The 23,096-nt window shown below is 46.6% G+C and overlaps 1 protein-coding gene across 2 annotated transcripts; it reads left to right on the forward strand.

Annotated features, from left to right (window-relative positions):
• The first annotated feature begins 1,690 nt into the window (after nucleotides 1-1,690).
• On the forward strand, nucleotides 1,691-23,096 carry GABRE (gamma-aminobutyric acid type A receptor subunit epsilon). Of its 2 annotated transcripts, none has more exons than XM_007993006.3 (9): nucleotides 1,691-1,822; nucleotides 5,939-6,156; nucleotides 6,605-6,672; nucleotides 13,602-13,822; nucleotides 14,879-14,961; nucleotides 16,261-16,398; nucleotides 20,359-20,511; nucleotides 20,655-20,854; nucleotides 21,138-23,096. In XM_007993006.3, the coding sequence occupies exons 1-9, from the start codon at nucleotides 1,767-1,769 to the stop codon at nucleotides 21,519-21,521; spliced, it is 1,521 nt and encodes a 506-aa protein (XP_007991197.1). In that variant the 5' UTR covers nucleotides 1,691-1,766; the 3' UTR covers nucleotides 21,522-23,096. The 2 variants fall into 2 exon arrangements, with proteins under 2 accessions (XP_007991197.1, XP_037845219.1); XM_037989291.2 differs by having other exon boundaries at nucleotides 20,655-20,865; nucleotides 21,138-21,244.

Consider the following 23,096-nt stretch of genomic DNA (forward strand, 5'->3'; position numbering starts at 1 on the left):
TAAAATGCAGGGCCACTTGTTCAAAAGTTATTAAAAATTTCAGCAGCAACGCATGAAAGAAAGTATGGGGCTCTTCCGTGCATGTCGGGGGGCGAGAGTGAGGAGCTGTGCAAGCCTAAACATGTCCTGCAGTCTCTTCTTCTCTCTTGCACCATAGTCTGAAGGCAGCCCCAGGTCCTAGTGGACTGACTCAGTGGTAGTAGGACACACACAGCTGCACATAAATCAGTGACATATTTGGTTGAGTGCTTATTGTGTGCCCAGAGCTCTGCTAAGTCTTAGGGATACAGTGGAGACCCCAACAAGACATATTTTGTGTGTATGCATGTGTGTGTTTGTCAAAGTCTTAGGGATACAGTGGAGACCCCAACAAGATATATTTTGTGTGTATGCATGTGTGTGTTTGTCACTGAGCTTACTTCAGTAGGAGAGACCCACTGTAAACAAGCTCATAAAAAAATGCCCAAGAAAATCATCAATGAGTGAGCAGTGTTGCGAAGAGCACAAAGCAGAGTGATATGCTTGGGAGGTGGGGTGGTGAAGAGGGTGTTTTAGATGAGTGTGATAGAGCTAAGCCTATTCAAGGATGCACACAGCCCTTTCTAGAGCAACAGGTGAGGATGCTGCTAGTGTCTGGCACCAGCTTGGTACACAAATTTTTGTCATTCCTTCTCTTTCTGAAGCAAATCAGAAGGATCTAGGTAAAGAAGATGAAGTCCAAGTATGCTTGAGACTCTTGACATGTCTCCCCTGAAGAGGGGCACTGCCCCTTCCCTCTCTGTGCCTTATCATGTCTTCTGCTATCACCTGGTGCCAAGTCTCCAGAAAGATTCGGCCATCCAGTCTTAAGGAGGTTTCCAAAGCCTCCTCTATTCCAGGTGGTCCCTCTCACACTCAGCGTCTGGGGCCAAAGTGGGAGCCAGATTGTGGCAGTGTCCTCTTGGGGTTCAGAGAAAATTCTCCAGTGAATGTCTCTGCCTGGCCCTCTGTTGGCGGGTCCTCCCTACCCCCAAATACCTGGGAATTTGCCCTGTGGAGTACCTCACATCAGAGCTTGCTGGGGAGACCCCTGTCTCTCTTCTTCCGTATGCCAAGGAAGGTGCTGAGTTACCCGGCTTCCTTTATATGGACAAGACTTGTATTTCGAAAGACTGAAGATTGTGGGCTGAGAGCTGGGAAAACCAGAGAGGCAGCTAGGTTGAAGCCAGGAGACTTGGGGAAGCAATGGGGTGCAACAGGTGGCGGGGAGGAAGCCACGGCTGGAGAGCACAGTTTGACCCCGCGGCGCGCCAACGGGCAGGAGGGGGTCGCCTCTGGGGCGTAAGCACATCCAGCCCCGCATCTTGTCCCTGAAGCAGCTCCCCGCCGGCCACAGCGTGGGGCCGCGAGGTTCCTCCGCCCAGGCCGTGCGCCGCTGGCTAGCCGCCTCCTCCCTCCCCCTCCCCCGCCCCCGCCCCTGGCTGTCTGGCAGTGCTGCAATGGCGGCGGGGGGACTGGGGGCCTCAGCAACAGGGCTCCCGCCTCCTACTAGAGCCCGCGCGAGCCTCCCCCGCTCCCCACTGCAGCAGCCGTCACGTCGTCGGAGATTTCCATCGGGGCTGGGGGCGGGCCTCGGGCGGGGAGCGCGGGGCGGGGAGCGCGGGACGGGGCGGGGCGAGTGGGAGGAGTGAAAGTTGGAGCCCAGCAAAACCCTCCACACAGCGCTCAGTGCGTACAGACCGTGAACCGCGACCTCCGCACAGGTGGTCGCGCCGGTCTCCGCGAAAATGTTGTCCAAAGTTCTTCCAGTCCTCCTAGGCATCTTATTGATCCTTCAGTCGAGGTGAGTCTCCATCCCGGGACCCGGGAGCCCTTGGCGCCCAGCCGCCTCTCCCTGGGAGCAGGGACGGCTCCCGGGATCCCTGCGGCCCTGCGTTCCTCGAGCCCCGCGCCCGCCTTGCCCCGGCCCTAGCGCGGGCTGGCTGAGTACTGCGTGCCCTCGATGCGCGCCAGCCTCCGCCCGGTTCACTGTAGGATGGATTCCCGGGGTCCTTGAAGGGGATCTCCAAAAGGAAGACGGGACCCCCGTTCTCGGATTCCCGCTCTCAGAAGCACTGCGATGGCCTGGTGACAAGCACTCCTTCTAGGAGTCTTGCGCAGGAACAGGGGAGCAGCCCCGGGGGTGACCGGCCAGGGCAGGCTTCAGCTACTGGGGGGTCGGGGGTGCATTTCGAGAAGGCGGTGCGCGGGCTGAGGGAGCTTAACTGCGCCAAAAATGTGTAAGTGTTGCCTCGTCTGTTCTCTGCTGCTCACATTTTTTTAAGAGTGCCTACTGAGTTCCAGGCACTGCGCCAGGCAACTCTGACTTTCCTTGCTTCCCATGCCGCTGCTCCTGTTGGTGCCAGTCTCAGGCAGGAGCTTTGGTTTAGTCTAAGGGCTCCCGCACCAGCTATACCCCTCCCCACTGCTGACAGCCTCCCCCTTCTTTAACTCATCCCTAGACACCCTGCTGGGCCTTGGGTAGACTGGAGCCAGAGGCCAGGAATATTATTCTCCTCTGAAGTCTGTGGTTTGGGTCCTAGATTTCAATCCCCTTCTCCTTTTTCAGGTTTCCCTTGAACAACCATCTTCCCTCACACCTTCTCCTCGCCCTGAGACTTGGCTAGGAAGGTTGTCCCCTAGATTTCTCGCTTTTTGGGGTGTAAGATGACTGCTTCGTTTTTTTTGTTGTTGTTTTTTTTTTGAGATGGTTCCTGCTGGGTGTGAAGTGTCACAAGTTTGCCAGCTTCCTGATCTGTGGAGCTTTCTTGAAGTTTCCATGGCACTGGGCTTGTGTCTTGTTTATCTGTTGTGGGGAGCGGGGGTGACTTCTGTCTCTACCCCAGATTGCGTTAGCTCTTCAGAGAAGGGGATGTGTGGCTCCCTACTGGCTCACTGGTGCCCTGGAGTGGGGCTAGCCTCAGCAAGGGCTTGGTAAATGTTTTTCTATGCGTGCTAGCAATTTCCAGTCATCCACATCCCTCCAAATGGAATTTGGACTAGTTGAGAAAGCTGACATAGTGACTGGTTAGGGCAAAAGATGGCTCTGGGATGGGGGAAATAAGAAGTTGGGGGGTCAGAGAGGAAAACAGCAGGGAAAGGGGGCTGGGGAAATGGAAGCTACTCTTCAAGCATAGCAACCTGTGGTGCTAGGAAAGAGCTGGGGAGGTGACAATGGGGTGTACTGGGCCACGGTGAACCACAAGACCTCTCTCTGGTCCAGGCTTAGCCTCAAATTATTTGTGTGACTTGGGGCACAGTCCTTCCTCTATCTGGGCCTCAGTTGGTCCATCTGTATAATGAAAAAGAGATCTGATTTAGAAAAAAATCCAACATCTTTTCTTATGCCCCCCAACCCTACCCCACTTCTCACGCCACCAGCAGTCGACTGTTTGGGAGGGGGTAGTGCAGAGATTCAACTTCATGCTGGACCATTGTGTCTGGAGACATGTGAATGCTTGAAAAACTCCCCTGGAAAACCCCACTATTCCAATGTATGAGTGTTTTTCAAGTTTTTTTTCTTTCTAGCCCTGAAAGTGAGCTTAATGGCTGACTGGGAAAAGGTATGCATTGTCAGCAGCTCTTTAACCCCAAAGACCTCAGGATGAGGTTTTATTTTGTTTGTTTGTTTGTTTTTAACTGGCAAAAGCCAATTTTAGGATTAAAGCCACCTTATGACCCTCTGCTATCATTTTCATTGCAGACCTAGTCTAGGGGCAGGAGGGCTTTGGTGGTCTCGGTGCTTTCGGGTTTATCTGTTTGCCTCTGCACTTTTAAACATGGGGCAGCTGGGAGGATCTTGTCCATGGATTTCAGACATCTGGGAGGGGCTGCTTCAGGCTTTTAGGTGGTCCTGTCTGGCAGTGCTCAGTCTACCACTGCTGCTGGTTCTGATCGTGCCACGTTTCCAGCCACATCACTTATTTTGCAGGGTCTCAGGTCTCCATTTTCCCTCCTCACTTCCCATAGTCACTGGCCCTTATCTTTTGAGATGGCTGGGAATTTGGCCTCAGGGAAAGAAGACATCTTCTAAATATGGCATTTGAAAGTAGAAACTGTATTTTCGAAGTCCAGTTCTTCCCCAGCCCACAATGGGAAGTAGCCACTTCAGACATGAGAAATGGTGTGGATTTGGCACATCTGTATGCCACTTAAGCAATTCTAACAGCTTGAAATACTGCAGAAAAATGCATTTTGCTGCCCAAGTTGGCAGTCCCTTGGTCTGCAATACAGGGATCATGCCAATGTCTCTTGCCCTGTTTACCCCTTATTTTTAGGAAACAAATTGCCTTATGGCTTAAAAAAAATAATTTTGGAAGTGTGACATGCCAGTATAAAAGCATAGACATCATGAGTGAACAGCTCAGTGGATTTTCACAAAGTAAACAGGCCCATGTAACCAACACCTAGATCAGGAAATACAGCATTGCAATCCCCTTACCCCACACACACACACACACACACACACGCATCTCCAAAATGCTTGTCCTTGTACACTTTCCTCCCCAAAGCAAACCACTCTCCTGCCTTCCAATATCACAGATTAATATGGGATGATGGCTTTTTAAAAGACTTTTAATTATATATTTTTTAAAGACATATAAAGGCAGAGGGAACAGTACACAGAATCTCCATGTAGCCATCCCCACCCCCATTGTTTGTGAATTCATGGCCACTCTTATTTTCTTTTACCCCACCCACTCTCCAATTCCCACTTAGATTGTCTTGAAGCATATCTCAGACATCATATCATTTTATATGTAATTGTTTTAGTATGTATTTCTAGTCATTAAAGATTTCACAAGCATAAGAAAATACCATAATTACACCAAAAATTTAAGAATAATTTATTCATGCCTCAACTATCCACTCAGTGTTCAAATCTCTCCTATTATGTCATAAATGATTTCTGTTTGTTTTCTAAGAGTTTGCTTTTAAATAAAATGAGATCCAGATATTAGCAGGTGGGGCATTTTGATTTTTTACAACACGTTTTTATGGAATTAGAACATGTATACAGAAAAGTGCTCAAATCATAAGTGTACAGTTGATGAGTTGTCAGAATATGACCACAGCGGTGTAAGGAAAGCCAAATCAAGAACCCGAACGTGAGCAGGACCTCAGAAGCCCCCTTTGTCACTGCCTCCCAGCAAAGGCAGCACTATCTGGACTTCTAACACCATCGGTGAGTTTCATACTTTGGCAGATGGCCTTTAACATTTTTGTTTAATTCAATTATTCTTACTAATCTTCTTCTTTTTCTTGGCTGTGGTGCATGGCTGTGGAGCTCAGGGTGGACTCCTGTTGGGCAGTCAGTTCCTGGATGGCTGTCTGTGGGTGGAGGACTCCTGCCTTTCCTGTTTAGAGACCCACAAAGGCTGCTCTTTAGCCTCCTTCTCTTCATCTCCTTCCCCTGCCCCCAGTGCAACGAGTATTACACAACCAACAAAACTGCAAAATATTCCCACAATTTTCTGGTACTCTCTGGGAGATGCCACTCTGGCTTTCGCAAGAATTCCTCTCAGCCTTGGCCCACTGCCTGCTCCTCACTCCCAGTTGGTGCTGGTCAGGCCGACTAGAGGCCAAGGCTAGTCACAGTGGGCCAGCGCTCACACATAAATGCCCTCTTCGTTTCACGTGGAACATTCTTTTAAAATCTAGGTCTTGCTTTTGTTTATTTTTTTTAATAAAAGAGTTATCATAAAAGAGGGACAGCATAGAAAGTCCCCAAAAAGTAGCAAGATTTAAAAGAAATTCACAAGCCTAATCTGTCACTGTCTTATAATTTGCTGTTACCAGTCACAATTTAACTAAGTTCTGTGTTGAAAACTTGTTTCGGTTTGCTTCTGTCCCAAGAAGCACTAGCTGGGGCCCCTACAGACTGCAGGGCAGAGCTTCATTTTTCGTTTGAATGTTCTAGGGTCGAGGGACCTCAGACTGAATCAAAGAATGAAGCCTCTGCCCATGATGTCGTCTATGGACCCCCGCCCCAGCCTCTGGAAAATAAGCTCTTCTCTGAGGAAACAAAGTCAACTAAGACCGAGACTGGGCGCAGAGCTGGCAAACTGCCAGAAGCCTCTCGAATCCTGAACACTATCCTGAGTAATTATGACCACAAACTGCGCCCTGGCATTGGAGGTGAGTGGCAGAACAAAGTTCTTCCCCTCCTTAGAGAGTCCAGGGGTTGAGGGTATAGGCAGGGAGAATGGACCTGAGCAGTAACAGAAGGTGCCATGCACATGGACAGGAATATCTGCTGTTGACCTGTCAGGTAAGAGATATTAACTCTATTCTCAGCAGTGTCATTGACCTTGATCAAGACTTTTCCCTCCCTTGCCCTCAGTTTTTCCAATGGTAAAATGAGAGGACTAAACTAGATTTTTGATCTTCAAGATGTACGTCCAATTCTTAACAGTTCGTGAGCTTGGTTTTGCCATGAAAGAACAAATAAAGAAATAGGATTAGATGCTAAAACTGTGTGGTCCAACACTTACTTGACTCCCCTTTCATCCCCTCTGACTACTTCCTCCCCTGTCCCATGCCCCTGTTTGACACTTACCCTTTGCTGCTTCTGCTTATCTTACAGAGAAGCCCACTGTGGTCACCGTTGAGATCTCCGTCAACAGCCTTGGTCCTCTCTCTATCCTGGACATGGTGAGTACTAAGCTTTTCTTACAGTATTTCCTAGAAGCCCAGGGGCTGACCTATAGGGCCTTCCACAGACTTCTGCTTTCTGCTCTGTATTTCTGTAACAACTCCAATAATTTATTTCTGGAGGGAGGAAGGGATTTTTTTAACCACTGGCTTGAGAATGAGACTGGAAAAGGTAAGTCCCTTGCTACTTGAAGAGGATCTTCAGAATCATGACCATATCTTCCAGTTTTTTCATTCAAAATAAAAATAATAAAGCAATTTTAAATACCACAATGGAATGCCTCTTTTCTTCTGATAATTATTTGTATGGACATAAGTCTAAAGTTACTAGCTCTTGCTCTAAGACTGTTTCTGTATTTTTGTTCTACTTCCTTCTTTCCTTTTCCACTCATATAATCATAGTGTCAGCACTGCCCCCATTTAGCTTTCATCATCTCCCACCTAGAAAACACCTACTCCACCTACTAAGTTGGCCTCCCAAGTGATGCTCCTCCTGCAGTCCCAGCACTGCTTATTACATGCAGTTCAAGGCCCTCCATGGTTGTATTCCTCTTCACCCTTTTAGAGACCATGTGCTTTGGTCACACTAGAATATTGGCATTCCCAGACCACCTTGTACCTCTGAGCTTTCATTCAAGTGATTTTCTATTTGGTATGCCATTGTTCCACTTTCTTACTTGTCAGCTGCCTTCTTTTTCAGTATCTAACTCAGACCGCATCTCATTCACGGCATCTCCCCTGACCTCCACACCTATTAATTGCTCCTTTCTTTCTCACAACACATTCCTGTCTTTGGCAGTTACATCTTTCTAGCTTCTATCACAGTTGTTTACCTGATCTTCCCTACATCATTTCATTGTAATTATCTGTGGTATGTTGGCCTTGCTGTCTCCTCCATGAGCTCCTTGATGTCAAGGGCTCAGTATATGTTAGCTAAGCAAATGAGTGATGAAAGATGCTCTGCAAGAATCACTTGCATCTGCAGAGCCTGACACTGAGGAAGGCTGTGGTAAGCAACTCCATCACAGCCACAGATCTCTTGGCCCAAGGCAAACAAAATTTTAGCATACTCACAGGTATCCAAAAAGTGCCATGTGACTGGGTGAGCTTAGAGCCTTGGCTCTGAGACGGGCCTTGCAAATAGACCCTCAAAGCTAAGTTAACCTTCATGGAAAATCAAGGTGTTTACATAGGCTAAGTGGAAGAGCAAGGTTCCCTAACCCCCAACCATGAGACTTTGGCTGCCTGATTCTTCAGGCACACTACTTATGCCTTACTATGTAACAAATTATCCCCAAAACATAGTGTCTTAAAACAACAATCATGGCCGGGCGCGGTGGCTCAAGCCTGTAATCCCAGCACTTTGGGAGGCCGAGATGGGCGGATCACGAGGTCAGGAGATCAAGACCGTCCTGGCTAACACAGTGAAACCCCGTCTCTACTAAAAAAAATACAAAACACTAGCCAGGAGAGGTGGCGGGCGCCTGTAGTCTCAGCTACTTGGGAGGCTGAGGCAGGAGAATGGTGTAAACCCGGGAGACGGAGCTTGCAGTGAGCTGAGATCCGGCCACTGCACTCCAGCCTGGGCGACAGAGCGAGACTCCGTCTCAAAAAAAAAAAAAAAAAAAAACAAAAAAAAAAAAAAAACAATCATTATCTCAGTCTGTGTGGGTCAGGAATCCAGGCATGGCTTAGCTGGGTTTTCTGTTTCAGGGTCTCTAACAAACCTGTAATCAAGGTGTCAGCTAGGGCTGGAGTCTCATCTGAAGGCTCAACTGAGGGAGGATCCATTTCCAAGACCACTCACAGGATTGGCAGGATTCTGTTCCTCTCTGGCTGTGGTCTGGAGGTCTCCCTCCATCCTTGCCATGGGCACCTATCCACAGGGTAGCTCACAATATGGTAGCTGGCTTCCTTCAGAGTGAGGAAGAGTATGAGAGAAGGTGCTCAAGATGGAAATCACAGACTTTTTATAATCTAATTTTAGAAGTGATATCCCATTGCTTCTGTGGTGTTCTTATCAGATACAAATCATGAGGTCCATCCCAGAGTCAAGTGGAGGGGATTACAGAAGGGCACAAACACCAGGAAGTGAAGAACATTGGAGGACATCTAAGAGTCTGCCTGCTACACATGATCATGATGTTCTTCTTTTGAGCAACTCCTAGAATTGAGTTGCTGAGAACTAACAAGGAAGAACAGAAACATAAGAGCAGATAGATGTTTTTGAGTTTCTGTTTACATTTTAAAATTGGTGGGGTTTTCTTTTTTTTTTTTGACTCTTCCCTTGATAATCAGATTTACTTTTTGCTGCTACCAGTGTGTTTACCACTATGAAAACTGTAGTCTCTTTTTTGTGTTGCAGTTTACCTTTTTAAAAATGGGTATGAATTTAGCAATTAGTTTTGCTAGTATTGTTTATAAACTAAGAAACACTAAGTTCTGTGCAAGAACCAGAGGTTGAGGGCTTGTGGTCCCACCATTGTTGTCATTGTTGACCTTTTCAGGTCATTGGTGTAGGAGTGGGGAAAGTGGCTCAGGATGCTATTCTAGCTGGGCAGAAAGCCTCCTGCAGCAGTCTCTGCCTCTCCTCTTTAGCATGCCAAAAGCCAAATACAGTGCTCAGTCCATAGTAACCTCATGGCTCCCAGAAATTTGCATAGCTCTTTATTTGTTCCTTTCTTCTAGTTCTCTGCTCCTTTGGCTTGACTTTAAGGCACTGCCAACCTTATTTGGAAGTAACCAGTCTAATTTCCAACAAGCTGGTTTGCTCCTTCTTCTCTAACATGTCAATCTCCACCCAATTGGTGGTGGCTAAATTTCCTTAGGTAGAATGGAGAGAACACACACATTGACAAATGGAGAAAAGGGCGCTAAGTTGCCTTGGTTTGCTTTCTGGGTGAGATAGAGCATCCTGTAAAGTTGAAGAGTAGTGGAAAATTTGTGACTAAAATCTCCTTGCTGTTTGGGAAATCAATTTCTATCTACAAGAGCCCTTGTAGCAGAGCAGTAGCCCCACTCACAGTAGCTGAATGCCCTGTCTCTCCTTGCTCCATGGCTATTCATGCTGCCAGCAGTGGCCTCACCTGACAATGTTTGAAGGATATAGTCTAATAACCCAGCAGTCACCAAACCTAGCATGGAACACAGGACTCGTTCAGAAAAGAGCCAACAACTTTATTTTCTTTAGCCAGTAAGGTGGCACTTTAGCCTGAGCCAAGTGTCTTGAAAATTCTAAACCCTCACATGTGGTGTTAAATTGTCCTGAAATGTCTTGCATTTTACATGGTTCCAAATAGTTCTTTAAAGCTGTGGGAGGTTCCTGTTCTGTGGTGTACTTGGTAAGGAGGGGACGCATGTCTCTGCCACACAGTCACAGAACAGGCCAGTACCCAGTACATTCTTGTCTCCTTGGATCCTCATGACAACCTGCATGGAAGCCAAAACTGCCATTAGGACATGGATCCCTGTTTTACATTTGAGGATACTGAGCCTTCTCAGAAATGTGAGTCCCAGCATTGGGTACATAGTTGGTGTAACTGCTTGAGGGGAGTTTCAACACCTTTCAGTCAGATGTTGTGTAGAAAGCAGGCCTTGTCCTCCAGGAAGAAAACCTGAGTGCACGGTTTTGTAACACCCAGTCTGAGATTAAAAGGCAATGAACAATCTGGGAATCACTGTGCATTGTAGCATCAATAGTTAGTAACGCTTTTTCTTGCTGTGGTAATTATCGCAGTTGATTCTAGTTCCAAAACACTGAATTTCTAGAGTTTTGGCTGAGCTAAAAGAGATGTACATGGCAAGCTCGTTTGTCAAACTGGGGAAAAAGTGAAGTGTTAGTTATCAATTGATATGTAATGAACTTACAATTGTCAAATAGAAATAATTGCTCATTTGAACACTTCATAACATAGAGCATAAGCACAGTGTGAGTGCAGAGGGAAAGGCTTCCCACTGGCTACCAAGCAGTTCACAAGGCCTGGGAATGAAGGAGGCTCTGCTGGCCAAGTTTAAACTGCCAGCCACTTGGGACCGTAAAGACACTTGGAAGGCTATTTGTGGAGGCAGGTGGGGCAGGGTGGGGTCAGAGGCTCTCATACAAATGGGAGCCAGGTTCTGCCAGCTCTTTTCTGTCTGCTTCTCTGGCCTACTCCAGGGAACATTCTCAGTCTTCCCTTCCATGGTTGGCTCCCAGCAGTTTGGTGGCTGCTTTTACAGTCTTTTGTCCTGGGCAGCAAAGGCAATCAGGAATTTTCTTGATTTCTTCCCTGAGGGCCGTGCCTGCCTCCATGGTTGTGGGTATGCATTGTTTGATGCAGAGGAACTCAGTGGAAAGACCTAGGGATTCTGCAGAGAAAATTGGACCTTGGTACCTAAAGAGATTGTTGGTGCAAGTGAAAGCCATCCCAGGGCCAGGCTGCCATTGACTATTTGTGTGACTTTGGATAGCCCCCTTTCTCATAGAGCCTTAGTTTCCTTATCTCTAAAATAACTCAGAGTTCTGCCTTGGCCTACTTGTGGTACTTGCTGTTCGAGCTACTTGGAGTTCTATTGCAGTAGGGTTTTTTCCTCCCTTCAACACCAGTGGTGCAAATTTCTAGCTTCTTCCTATTAAATATCATTGTTGATGTTTAACAAACATTTTATGGGACAAACAATATCTGGAGACCGAATAATCATGGATATATCTATGCACACGTACACACCACACATTCAGAGGTTACAGCACTTATTTGAAAGTAAAAAAAAAAAAAAAATAAGTGAAAGAAAAAAAAGATTCTCTTTGTTTAAAGAACATGAGACTAAATAGACGTTTCTCTTGTGACTCAAAGCACTTCTTTCTTCTTTTTTTTCCCCCCGAGATGGAGTCTCACTCCATCACCCAGGCTGGAGTAGAGTGGCATGATCTCCGCTCACGTCAACCTCCGCCTCCCAGGTTCGAGCAATTCTCCTGCCTCAGCCTCCCAAGTAGCTGCGACTACAGGTGCCTGCCACCACGCCCAGCTAATTTTTGTATTTTTAGTAGAGATGGGGTTTCACCATGTTGGCCAGGCTGGTCTTGAACTCCTGGCCTCGTGATCTGCCCTCCCAGAAGTGGCCTTCCAAAGTGCTGGGATTACAGGCTTGAGCCATGGCGCCTGGCCTGCAAAACACTTCATGTTTATTGTAATTCTGGAGAATGAAGGATTGGGGTTAATTAACATTTGTGCTCCCCAGATAAAATCTGAAAGGGGAAACTTCACTGTATGCAATCAACGGTGTGTGTGCTTGTAAATTTTTAAAACAATTTTGAGCTGGGATGTTTGACTTACTGTGGAAATGTGGGGACTGAGAGGGTGTTGACCTGGCTGGAGTAGCATCACAGCCTACACAGGAGCAATAAGATGAAGAGCCCAGTCCATGGAATTAAGCCACCATTGCCTGTCTGTTTCTAGATGAAATCTATCCTCTGAGACTGTGACCTAGTTGGGAATTATATTTTATTTTGGAACACCTGGATATAGAAAACTCCTACAGCCAAACTCATGCCGCCTTCCTCTGTACAAACCTAAGTGGATTCCAAAGAGTCCATCTACTTGATAAGCCCATCATAGAATGGCATGGAGCCTTTGCCCACTGGTAAAGGGACAATCTCAATGTAAGCTCTGGAAACAGGGCAGTTTTTTTTGAGGTGGGGGGCATTTACAAATTATTTATAGTCTCCCATTTAACAAAGAGGATAACAGGGAAAGATGCAAGTTTTAGCCAAGGTCACAAGAACATTTATTTAAGACTTTGATTTAAATGGAAACAATTCTACAGAAAAAAAAGTCACACTAATTGTCACTAGAGTCTAACAGTTCTCCTTGCCTCCACATTACCTTGAAATCATTTATTTGTAGGGCACATTCAGTTTTCTGTAGTGTCAGTCAGTGTCTTCTGGGTATTTTCTAATCTTTTTTATTTTGACATAATTCCATGTTTATATTTCCAAGTGTGGGCATAGTGTACAGACATGTCATTTTTAGTGATCCAGTCCTATGTTGTCTTATTGTTTACCTAAGTGAAATGTTCTCTTACTCTCACTTATAAGGAAACATAAAAACAACTGGATAGTTGTGGTGACACACAAACCTTAAACATGTGCTAATGAAAATCCTCAGAATCTATAACATCAGAGCTAACAGTACCTTTAAAGATTACCAAATCTCACCTATCCCATTGTTATGTTCACGTTGATCATGTATACCTAGTGACCATAGGCTTCCTTAATTCAACTGCATTAATCCAGTAGTCTTGACTATGGTGTGACCAGCAAGGTGCTCTAGATTTCAGTTTTCTCCAGTAGTGTCTTTCAATTTGCTCCATGTCAGTAAGATTTGCATGGACCATAGTCACACTTGCCATTCTGTTGGGCAACACTTTCCCAAAGTGTGGAATCATTTTAAAATGTGTGGTTGACCTTGTAGGATAAACACAGCACAAAGTGAATAGTAGTGCTATGGACAAAGTACTAACAAGTACTACCACACTTTGGTGAAAAGGGTTGCCTATGAGTAGACTGTCAGTTGACTGTGCAATCCTTGCAGATCTATTGGTAAAACAAGTGGTTGGGTTGTTGAAGCCGAAAACTTTTAGTCATGAATGTCTACCCCAGAGAAAAGACTCAGGAGGGCAAGATTGCAACCTTCAGGTGCCTTTCCTTGATTCAATGTTGGCTCTGATTTAAGATCATAACCAATTTAAGCCACTATCAAGAAAAAATAAGAAATGCTCCATTGAAGATATGTGTTAATTGTAAGATGCACCGTGACTTCAGAAATGTGGAAAAAAAACAGATTCAATGACATACCATTTCTGGAGATCTCTCCTCTGGATTTGAAACTAGACCTGCTCTAGTCCTTTTTCTGTTCATCCCCAAGTATGTGCTTTTCTGTCTTTCCCACCAGGAATACACCATTGACATCATCTTCTCCCAGACCTGGTATGACGAACGCCTCTGTTACAACGACACCTTTGAGTCTCTTGTTTTGAACGGCAATGTGGTGAGCCAGCTGTGGATCCCGGACACCTTTTTTAGGAATTCTAAGAGGACCCACGAGCATGAGATCACCATGCCCAACCAGATGGTCCGCATCTACAAGGATGGCAAGGTGTTGTACACAATTAGGTATGTGAAGTCCCTGGAGTCTAACCTCCTGGAATTCCCTCTCCCCTTCTGATAATTTTAGCTAAAGATCTATGGGCAGAGATCTCATCCTGAATGATACCTCTAAGGGCCTGTCCAGCTTTCCTAGACCATGAGCCCAGCCCCCTTATGTAACAGATATAGAGGCCTCAAAATAGAAAGATATTGCTAAAACCACACACCAAGTTTGTGGCAGAGCTGGAATTGGTACCCAGTTACTTGGCTCCGAGTCCAGAGCTCCCCCAACTAGGATGTGCCAGTATGACTGCATTACCTAGACAATTCCATCCTACGTGGGTATTGGATATAAAGATACGTCCACAGTGGTGAAATTGTTCAGGCAGAGCAGCAGCACGGTAGTAGCAAAGGTACCTAAGACCAGGTTGGATACTTGAATGCCCAGCAGGGGAAGATTGCATGTGGGGGCAGGAAGGTAGGGGAGAGTAGGGAGGATGTTGGCGAGTCTTGGAAACTAGGCTGGGCGAGAAAACAAAAGCCGATCGAAGTTGGTCCATACGTTTCTCTAATGATGGAGCCCAGAGTAGCCAGATAGTTCTAAGCTGTTTGTTTGCTTGTTTGTTTTGTTTTGTTTTGTTTTCTCCCTTGTTATCTCTCCTTTGAGCTTTTTGTCTTAAATTCTACTGAGGGCCAGGCATGGTGGCTCACACCTGTGATCCCAGCACTTCGTGAGGCTGAGGCGGGCAGATCACTTGAGGTCAGGAGTTCGAGACCAGCCTGGCAATCATGGGAAAACCCTGTCTCTACTAAAAATGCAAAAATTAGCGGGGTGTGCTGGTGCTAATTCCAGCTACTCAGGAGGCTAGGGCATGAGAATCGCTTAAGACTGGTAGGCAAGAGGCTGCAGTGAGCTGAGATCATGCCACTGCACTCTAGCCTGGGTGACAGAGTGAAACTCTGTCTCAAACAAACAAACAAAAAAATTGACTCCGGCCATTCATTGGTGGTAGTCCTTAGACTACTTGGGTGGATACGGAAGTGCTTAGGGCCAGCCTAATGAGGCTCCTTTCTCCCTTCCAGGATGACCATTGATGCTGGATGCTCACTCCACATGCTCAGATTTCCAATGGATTCTCACTCTTGCCCTCTATCTTTCTCTAGCTGTGAGTACCTTCTTAGGTTTCTGGGGCCCCAGAAACATGCTGGGCTCCTTCTTTTTCTCATCCTTGCCATTTACATTTTTCTGCCTCTGCTTTTCTCCTAAAATGCTGCCAGGTTGTGCAGGGCTTCCATCGTCCACCCTCATTTCCTTTCCTGCCAACAATACTGTGTTGCTCATCCCTTCCACGTGCCTCTGAAGTGTATCTCAAGTATGGCTGCTCCTCTCCATCTCCACTGGCACTACCTTGGTTTAGGCCTTTGTTATCTTCCACTTGAACTTTTACCACATCTTCACTTTGAAACTGCACATGTCCAAAACGAAATTCATTGTCTTCTCCAGACCTCTACCACCAAAACAAGTGTGTTGCTTCTGGGTTCCCATCTGTCTCATTGAAGAGGACCATCACTCACCCAGTTGTCCAAATCAAGAACTTTGATGTTCCCTGTCCCTCACCTCCTGCATCTAATCAATCAGCACATCCTGTTGGTGTTTCCTCCCAGTCTCTGTCGATGCCGTCTATTTCTCTGCACCCTGTCACAGCTTCACCTGCGTTAATTTAATTCTGTCTGGATTGCTACACCAACTTCCTTGCCAACATGCTGTCCTCACAGAGGGATCAGAGTGACCTAGCTGAAGGGTCACCTAGATCGAGTCACTTCTTAGTCTCAAATCCGCTGTTAACTCTCATGGATCAATTTGAAATTCCTTAGAATGAACCTCAAGGCCATTCATGAACTGGACCCTGCCGCCCAATCCTGTGCACCTCATCCTCTGTGAGCTAGCCATCCTGAACTTTTGGCCTTTCCACAATACACCAGGTGGTTCACCTTTCTATGCTGCCCCTTAACACCTTCAAACTCATTCTTACTGAGAATATTTACTTGAGTTTCAAGATTTAATGGGAGTATCACCTGCCTTGTGAAGTCTTTTCTGCGTATGTCCCCAAGTGATCTTTATCTACTTTGTTTCCCCACTGTTCCGTGGACATAGGTTTTTCAGAGCTCCTCCAAAAATCACGGTAGCATACTCACTGTCTTATAAAATTAAATGTGATTGCTTGAGGGTAGGGTTCATGCCTTGCTCATCTCTGTATTTCCAGCCCAGGGCCTGATACTGAGGAATGCTCAGTAAACACACTCATTGAATGGACTTCAACAACGAGGTAGGAGAGGCAAGGTCCCACAGCTGGCAAGGCCAGAAACAGGACTCCGAGGCATTGTGCAGGCTGACTCCATGCTATCGGAGACCTCAGGTGGGCTTCTGAGTCTCATATGACCCTCTTTCTCACATTGCTTTCCAGTTTCCTATCCTGAGAATGAGATGATCTACAAGTGGGAAAATTTCAAGCTTGAAATCAATGAGAAGAATTCCTGGAAGCTCTTCCAATTTGATTTTACAGGAGTGAGCAACAAAACTGAAATAATCACAACCCCAGTTGGTAAGTGTGCCAGGGCTTGGCAGAAGTCCAGGAAGGTGATAGGGATGACTGGAGATGGCCATCCATACGAATGCTTTGCAGTCATCCCATGGAAATATTGTAAGATATGGCTCCTGCCTTATAATTGCTAAGCACTTACAACTGTTTGCAGAGGAAACTGAGACTTTGTAACTATGTCTCAGTCTCATCTGCAAAGAAGTAAGTGCTTTGCCAAGCTCCTTGAGAGGTTAGGTAAGTAGATAAAGTTCTGCTGCTGTCAGAATGTGCAGCTGGCTTTTTCATACAGACCCTTCAGTTTCAAGGTTACAACACTGACCTTCTTGGATGACTTTGGGGAATGGAGCTCCTATAAGTTCTCCACACCCGGAACCAATCCAATCTGGTTGAATGGGAAGCAAAGTCCATTGTAGTGGGAGGTGGAGGCTAGAGTTCTAATGTCAGCTAGTTTAAGGCTGGGAAAGTCTAGAGGAAGTTACAGCAGCTACAGTGGCTGCTGCATTGACATTTATCTTAAAGGAACAAGTCTAAAAAGCAGATTCTTGTCAAAGGCTTCATGGTGGATTCAACATAGACATAGTGACCACTGGTTTTCTGACCTTTTCTCTAACAAAGACTAAAGGGGAAGGTCCTGGGTATCTTACACTTCAGTTCCCAATTAGATGTGAGCATCTTCACTTATGTTCCTAGGTGATCTGAATGAGGAGCCAAGGGACCTCCCCAGGGTAGCTCCCAGAGCAGCCCTGGAAACAGTCTTCACACATCCTGACCAAGTTCAGGGCAGTGAAGGCACTGCCCTCATCGTTTCCAGAATGTGGATGGAGCCAGTCACCCAACCAGCCATTTGTCATGAGCAGCATCTTGTTCTGCTACCATGTGACTAGGCAGAAAATCTGCTTTTGTTTCATTTGTTGAGTCAGTCTCTGGTTGAGGGAAAGCTCATGCTCATGTGACTAGAGCTTTGCTTGCACAGTATTAGGCAGGGGCAAAGCGCTGGGCTACCTTACAAATACTTGCCTTTTTTCTTGGGGACTCTGGGGAAGCAGTTTTACTACCTTGCTCTTCTGCCAGCTAACCATGGGCCCACCTCTTGGCTTTCTGCACCTCAGTTTTTCCCAGATTGGTGGGTACCCATCATCAAAAGTGACAGAGAAGATAAGGCCCAGGGGCTTTCAAGTCACTAGTGGTTCCGTTTAGTAGATGATTGTGCATTGTTTCAAAATGGTGCCCTAGTGACTACAAAGCCCCAGAGGCAGCATCATCACCAAAGCGATGACAGTAGGTAAGCACCAGACCTCCTTGGGAGTGAGGAGGATTCTTGAGGAGAAAAGAAGTCTTATTTCTCCTCTGCTGGAGACTAGTTGATCTTGAGACATGGTTCCTTCAATGTCAGAGTTATCTTTGGGACTGGTCTCAAACTCTTCCAGTTGGACCCTGGGGCAGGTCTCTCTATCCGGAGCATACTTATGTGCTCAGCTCCTAAGGGTTCAGAATGCAATGGTAGCCTGCTATTCTGGCCATCTTGGACCTTGATCCAGAGAATTTCTGCTTCAGGAGGTTCTAAGAGAGTCCAGCCCTGCCTCCAGGGAGTGGCTTGTCCTTCACTGATGGCTGTGGAGCCTCTGATGGAATATTATTGCTGGTCAGGAATCCACTGTCTTATAAGGAGGTTTCCTTCTTCTCTAGACAGTTCTGTTCTTTAGAAAACTCTCCCTGTTCATCTGAAATTTGAGTCTCTGGAAGTTCCACATATTAGGCTTAGTTCTTTTTCCTTGGAACTATCCAGCTTACATTAGTTCAGCCACTGTTTCACAGGGCCAAGATTAAAGGATCAGCATTATCATTCCTGGCATGGATCATAGTCTGTTGTAGTCTACATAGCCCTAGTTTATTTTTCTTCCCTTATTCTTCAAAGCTTTGGGTCCATTCATTCTTCTAGTCCCAGTCCTCTGGACATGGTCTTTCTAATTGTGTCCCTCTGACACTGCAGTGACCAACCATTATCTGATCAGAGGATAAGAGTTCGAGCAGAAAACCATCTTTAGCATATATTTTTTTGCTTTGGTTCCTCAGCCCCAGGTATATTGTTTTCCCTACCCGTGCTTCTCTCACTCCTGAAGAAGAAGAAAATGTGTGTTAGCATCTTTCTCTTGTCCTTCAAGACAAATTGGCATCTCTTGACGAGCGGCAAAGGTTCTTTTTTGGCCAGAATAAATAAAATTAAAATAGAATCATCCAACAGAATAATAAATCTTCTTGTAACAAGAATATATTATATAAACCCAGCAATATTGCAGGGCTTGGGTATAACTAATTAGAAGTGTCTTAAATTGCAGTCAAGATCCCACGGCAAGAGGACTTTTGATAAATACGTTCTGGCCAGTAGGCAAGTGCAAGGGTGGTCCGTGCAGCAGCCCTGGAGGAGTTCTATCCCAAAGGTATACTCAACACACAGGTTTCCCACTGACAACAGGTTGCTCCCTTGCCTTTTTCCAGAAGAATCTGAGAAGCCTTGCTCCTTGAGTTTCAGTGCTGCCAAGGTGAGTAGGAAAGGCTACTCTTCTCATTCAGCTCCAGCCCACCCAGACCTGCTGGGCAGTTGATCCACTTTCCAAAATAGGAGGACATACAGACAGGTTAGTGTTCTGGTCTGCTTCACAAAGCTGTTGCCTGACAGGAGCAAGAGTTACTGAGTATCTGCTGGGTTCCAGGCTGTTCTGACCTTGGATGGGCAGGGGCTAAGCCACAGGGCCTGCATGAGCCCTGCGTTGAAGGGACTTAAAAGCCCACCTAATTATAGGCCTAGGAATTCTATAGTATTGCAACTCCAATGTGATGCTGAAAGTGGAAAATGATGTCCTTGGCTCCGAGAAAAGCCCACACAAGCCTAGGAGTCATGATAGCATGCAGAGTGCTTGTGGAGGGTGTGTCAGAGCATAAAGCAGCATAAATGGTACAAAAGAAGATGCCAACTAGAGATATAGGTTGTCATCAGGTCCTGGAGGAACCATGACCGTCTAACTGAAAGCCATGACCAAGGACACAATGTCCAAGTGACTATGAGGACGTCAGTCTGCCCTGCGGATGTGTACGCCACAGAATGGATTTCTGGAGGGCTGACTGAAATGTTCATTTTAAGCTTATTCTTCTCTTTTCCTGAAACACTCAATTTGGGTTAGGGGTCATAGACTAAGACAAGAGAGTCCAGGGATAGAATATTGGTGTAAAATTGCAGGCTATCTCAGGAAATCTGTGAGCAGATGGGATTGGCTTTGGGTAAGGTGTGTGTATAAAATGTCAGTTGGAGCCGGGTCATGGTGGGCCTTTAGCATTAGATTCCAGAGTGTGGATTGAGTCTATATAGCTCATGTGGAACAGGGAGCCATCAAAAGCTTGGGGAGCAGGCTAGTGCCGGTTTTGACCATCTGTGGAGCAGTGCTCACTCACTAAGGCATTTTGCCATCATATGAATGTGTAGAAAGGAGGCCGAACGCATCCTGTGCTTCTCCACCACAGCACAGACTTCCCTAGTTTCATTTGCTGAGAGTAGACATTCTGAGGGCCAGCAGTTCAGGTGTGATGTGCCTCAGTGGATATGAAGCCCTCAGTCAGCCATCTGGATATCAGCTGCGTGGGCATGATATCTAGAAGGCTAACTGATTTTTTGCTTTCACCTGACTCTCTTGCCAACCTACAGAGACAGACATTGGGTGTGGGACAGTGAACTGAGAAAGAAGCTATTAAATTCTGGCCTTGGCTTAGCTCTCAACTGGTCATTGGTCTTGCAGTAAGTCTTTTTTCTGGGCTTCTTCTGATCCTATTTGTATGTATTGCATTGTAACATCATGCCTCTATCCTAGGGAATACTATGAGCAGGACAGTGAGACCCTTACTGTGCATGTCCTGTTAAGGGGGACCCTCATGTCAGCACTGTAATGCAGTGATGTTTTTTGTGTCTTTCAGGTGACTTCATGGTCATGACGATTTTCTTCAATGTGAGCAGGCGGTTTGGCTATGTTGCCTTTCAAAACTATGTCCCTTCTTCCGTGACCACAATGCTCTCCTGGGTTTCCTTTTGGATCAAGACAGAGTCTGCTCCAGCTCGGACCTCTCTAGGTAAGAGGAGAAAGAGGTATACGCATAGGCACATAGCTGGGAATTGGCTGGGCCAGGGCACAGTTGCCTTGTCATGCAGTCCTTCAACCTATGTCATATATAGGTCAGGAACTGAGCCCACCTCCACTCTTGTGCTCTTGCAGGGATCACCTCTGTTCTGACCATGACCACGTTGGGCACCTTTTCTCGTAAGAATTTCCCACGTGTCTCCTATATCACAGCCTTGGATTTCTATATTGCCATCTGCTTCATCTTCTGCTTCTGTGCTCTGTTGGAGTTTGCTGTGCTCAACTTCCTGATATACAACCAGACAAAAGCCCATGCTTCTCCGAAACTCCGCCATGTATGAGCTGGGTATGGGAGTGGTGGCAAGGCTTTGGAGTGTGGAGACATGCTAGCAGGGGTACTGGGGTTATGGCACATGGGTGGTCAGCTTGCTGAGTGACGGAATGTTACCCAGGGTGGTGGGGAAGTTGAATCAACTTCCTGATGTAATGGTGAGAAGTTGGAGGAGAAAGGCCAAGATATGGTGTGCCAAAGACAGTTTTCAGAAAATCCGGAGGCAGCACTTATACTTGGGTTCTCTTCCCTTGACTTTTCCCCACTTCTTTCCTTGTCCATTTTAGCCTCGTATCGATAGCCGTGCCCATGCCCGTACCCGTGCACGTTCCCGAGCCTGTGCCCGCCAACATCAGGAAGCTTTTGTGTGCCAGATTGTCACCACTGAGGGAAGTGATGGAGAGGACCGCCCGTCTTGCTCAGCCCAGCAGCCCCCTAGCCCAGGTAGCCCTGAGGGTCCCCACAGTCTCTGCTCCAAGCTGGCCTGCTGTGAGTGGTGCAAGGGTTTTAAGAAGTACTTCTGCATGGTCCCCGATTGTGAGGGCAGTACCTGGCAGCAGGGCCGCCTCTGCATCCATGTCTACCGCCTGGATAACTACTCACGAGTTGTTTTCCCAGTGACCTTCTTCTTCTTCAATGCGCTCTACTGGCTTGTTTGCCTTAACTTGTAGGTACCAGCTGGTACCCTGTGGGGCAACCTACCCAGTTCCCCAGGAGGTCCAAGCTCCTTGCCGAGGGAGTTGGGGGAAAGCAGCAGCAGCAGCAGGAGCAACTAGAGTTTTTCCTGCCCCATTCTCCAAATAAAAGCCTGCAGAGGGTTTGTCTTTGCTGCCCCTCTCCCTGACCTGGCCCATTCACTAAGTCTTCTTAGCAGCCCATTTCAAATTATTAAAAATGGGCCACCTTCCACTTCTTCAAGGAGCATCTGTGATGCTCATTGCTAAAAATCGTAGCCATCTAGTGATCAGCTCCCTAAAACCATGCCTAAGTACAGGCAGATCAGCTATCTTTCAACAATGCTGACAACCAGACAATTACTGCATTTTTCCAGAAGCCCACTATTGCCTTTGTAGTGCTTTTGGCCCAGTTCTGGCCTCAGTCTCAAAGTGCACCGACTAGTTGCTTGCCTATACCTGACACCTCATTAAGATGCTAGGCAGCAGTATAACAGGAGGAAGGGATCCCTCCCCTTTGGTCAGATTATTATGTTCTCGGTTCTCTCTCCCTGCTACCCCTTTCTCTGCAGATAGATAGACACTAGCATTATCCCTTTAGGAGGAGTAGGGGCAGCAAGAGAGCCTATTTGGGACAGCATTCCTCTCTCTCTGCTGTTGTGACATCTCCCTCTCCTCGCTGGCTCCATCTTTCATCTACACTACCAATTCAATGCCCTTCATCCAATGGGTACCTATTTTTGTGTGTGATGATACTAACTACTCCCTGCTTTATATGCCACCTTCTTCCTTCTCTTTCACCCCTGTGACTTTTTCTGTAACTTCCCCAGTGACTTTGCCTAGCCCTGACCCAGACACTAGGCCTTGGTGACTTCCTGGGGCCAAGAAACTAAGGAAACTTGGCTTTGCAGCAGGCATTACTCGCCATTGATTGGTGCCCACCTAGGGCACACCATAGGAGTTCTATCACTTGCTTGACCCCTGGACCCATAAACCAGTCCACTGTTATACCTGAGGCACTCTAACGATCACAATCAATCAATAGAATTCCCTTAAATTTGTATGGCACTGGAACTTTGGCAAAGCACTTTTGACAAATTGTGTCTATTTGGAGCTTCATGATAGCCCTGTGACATCTTTAGGGCAGGATTCTTATCCCCATTGTGCAGATGGAAACCCTGAGGCACAGATTTCTATGAGACTGTGGATCTCACTGGAAGCTATCCAAGAGCCCACTGTTGCCTACTAGACCACATGACAGGGCTAAGCAACTCAGTTCACCATGGTTCTATTCTGTCACCTCTGCTGGCACACCAGTAGCAGGGCCCAGAATGGTGACCTCTCTTTAGCTCAATCTCTGGGCCTGAGGTACTCAGACTGCCCCCAGGATCAAATCTCTCCGGGCTCTAGTAACCCAGTGTAATGAATCTGGATATGCCCCAATGCTTCTATATGCTAAGTGAAATCTGTGTCTGTAATTTATTAGGGGGTGGATAGGGTGGGGTCTCCATCTACTTTTTATCATCATCATCTGAAATGGGGAAATCTGTAAATAAATATATCAGCAAAGCA

This window comes from Chlorocebus sabaeus, chromosome X (genome assembly GCF_047675955.1).
Source record: "Chlorocebus sabaeus isolate Y175 chromosome X, mChlSab1.0.hap1, whole genome shotgun sequence".
Taxonomy (NCBI): domain Eukaryota; kingdom Metazoa; phylum Chordata; class Mammalia; order Primates; family Cercopithecidae; genus Chlorocebus; species Chlorocebus sabaeus.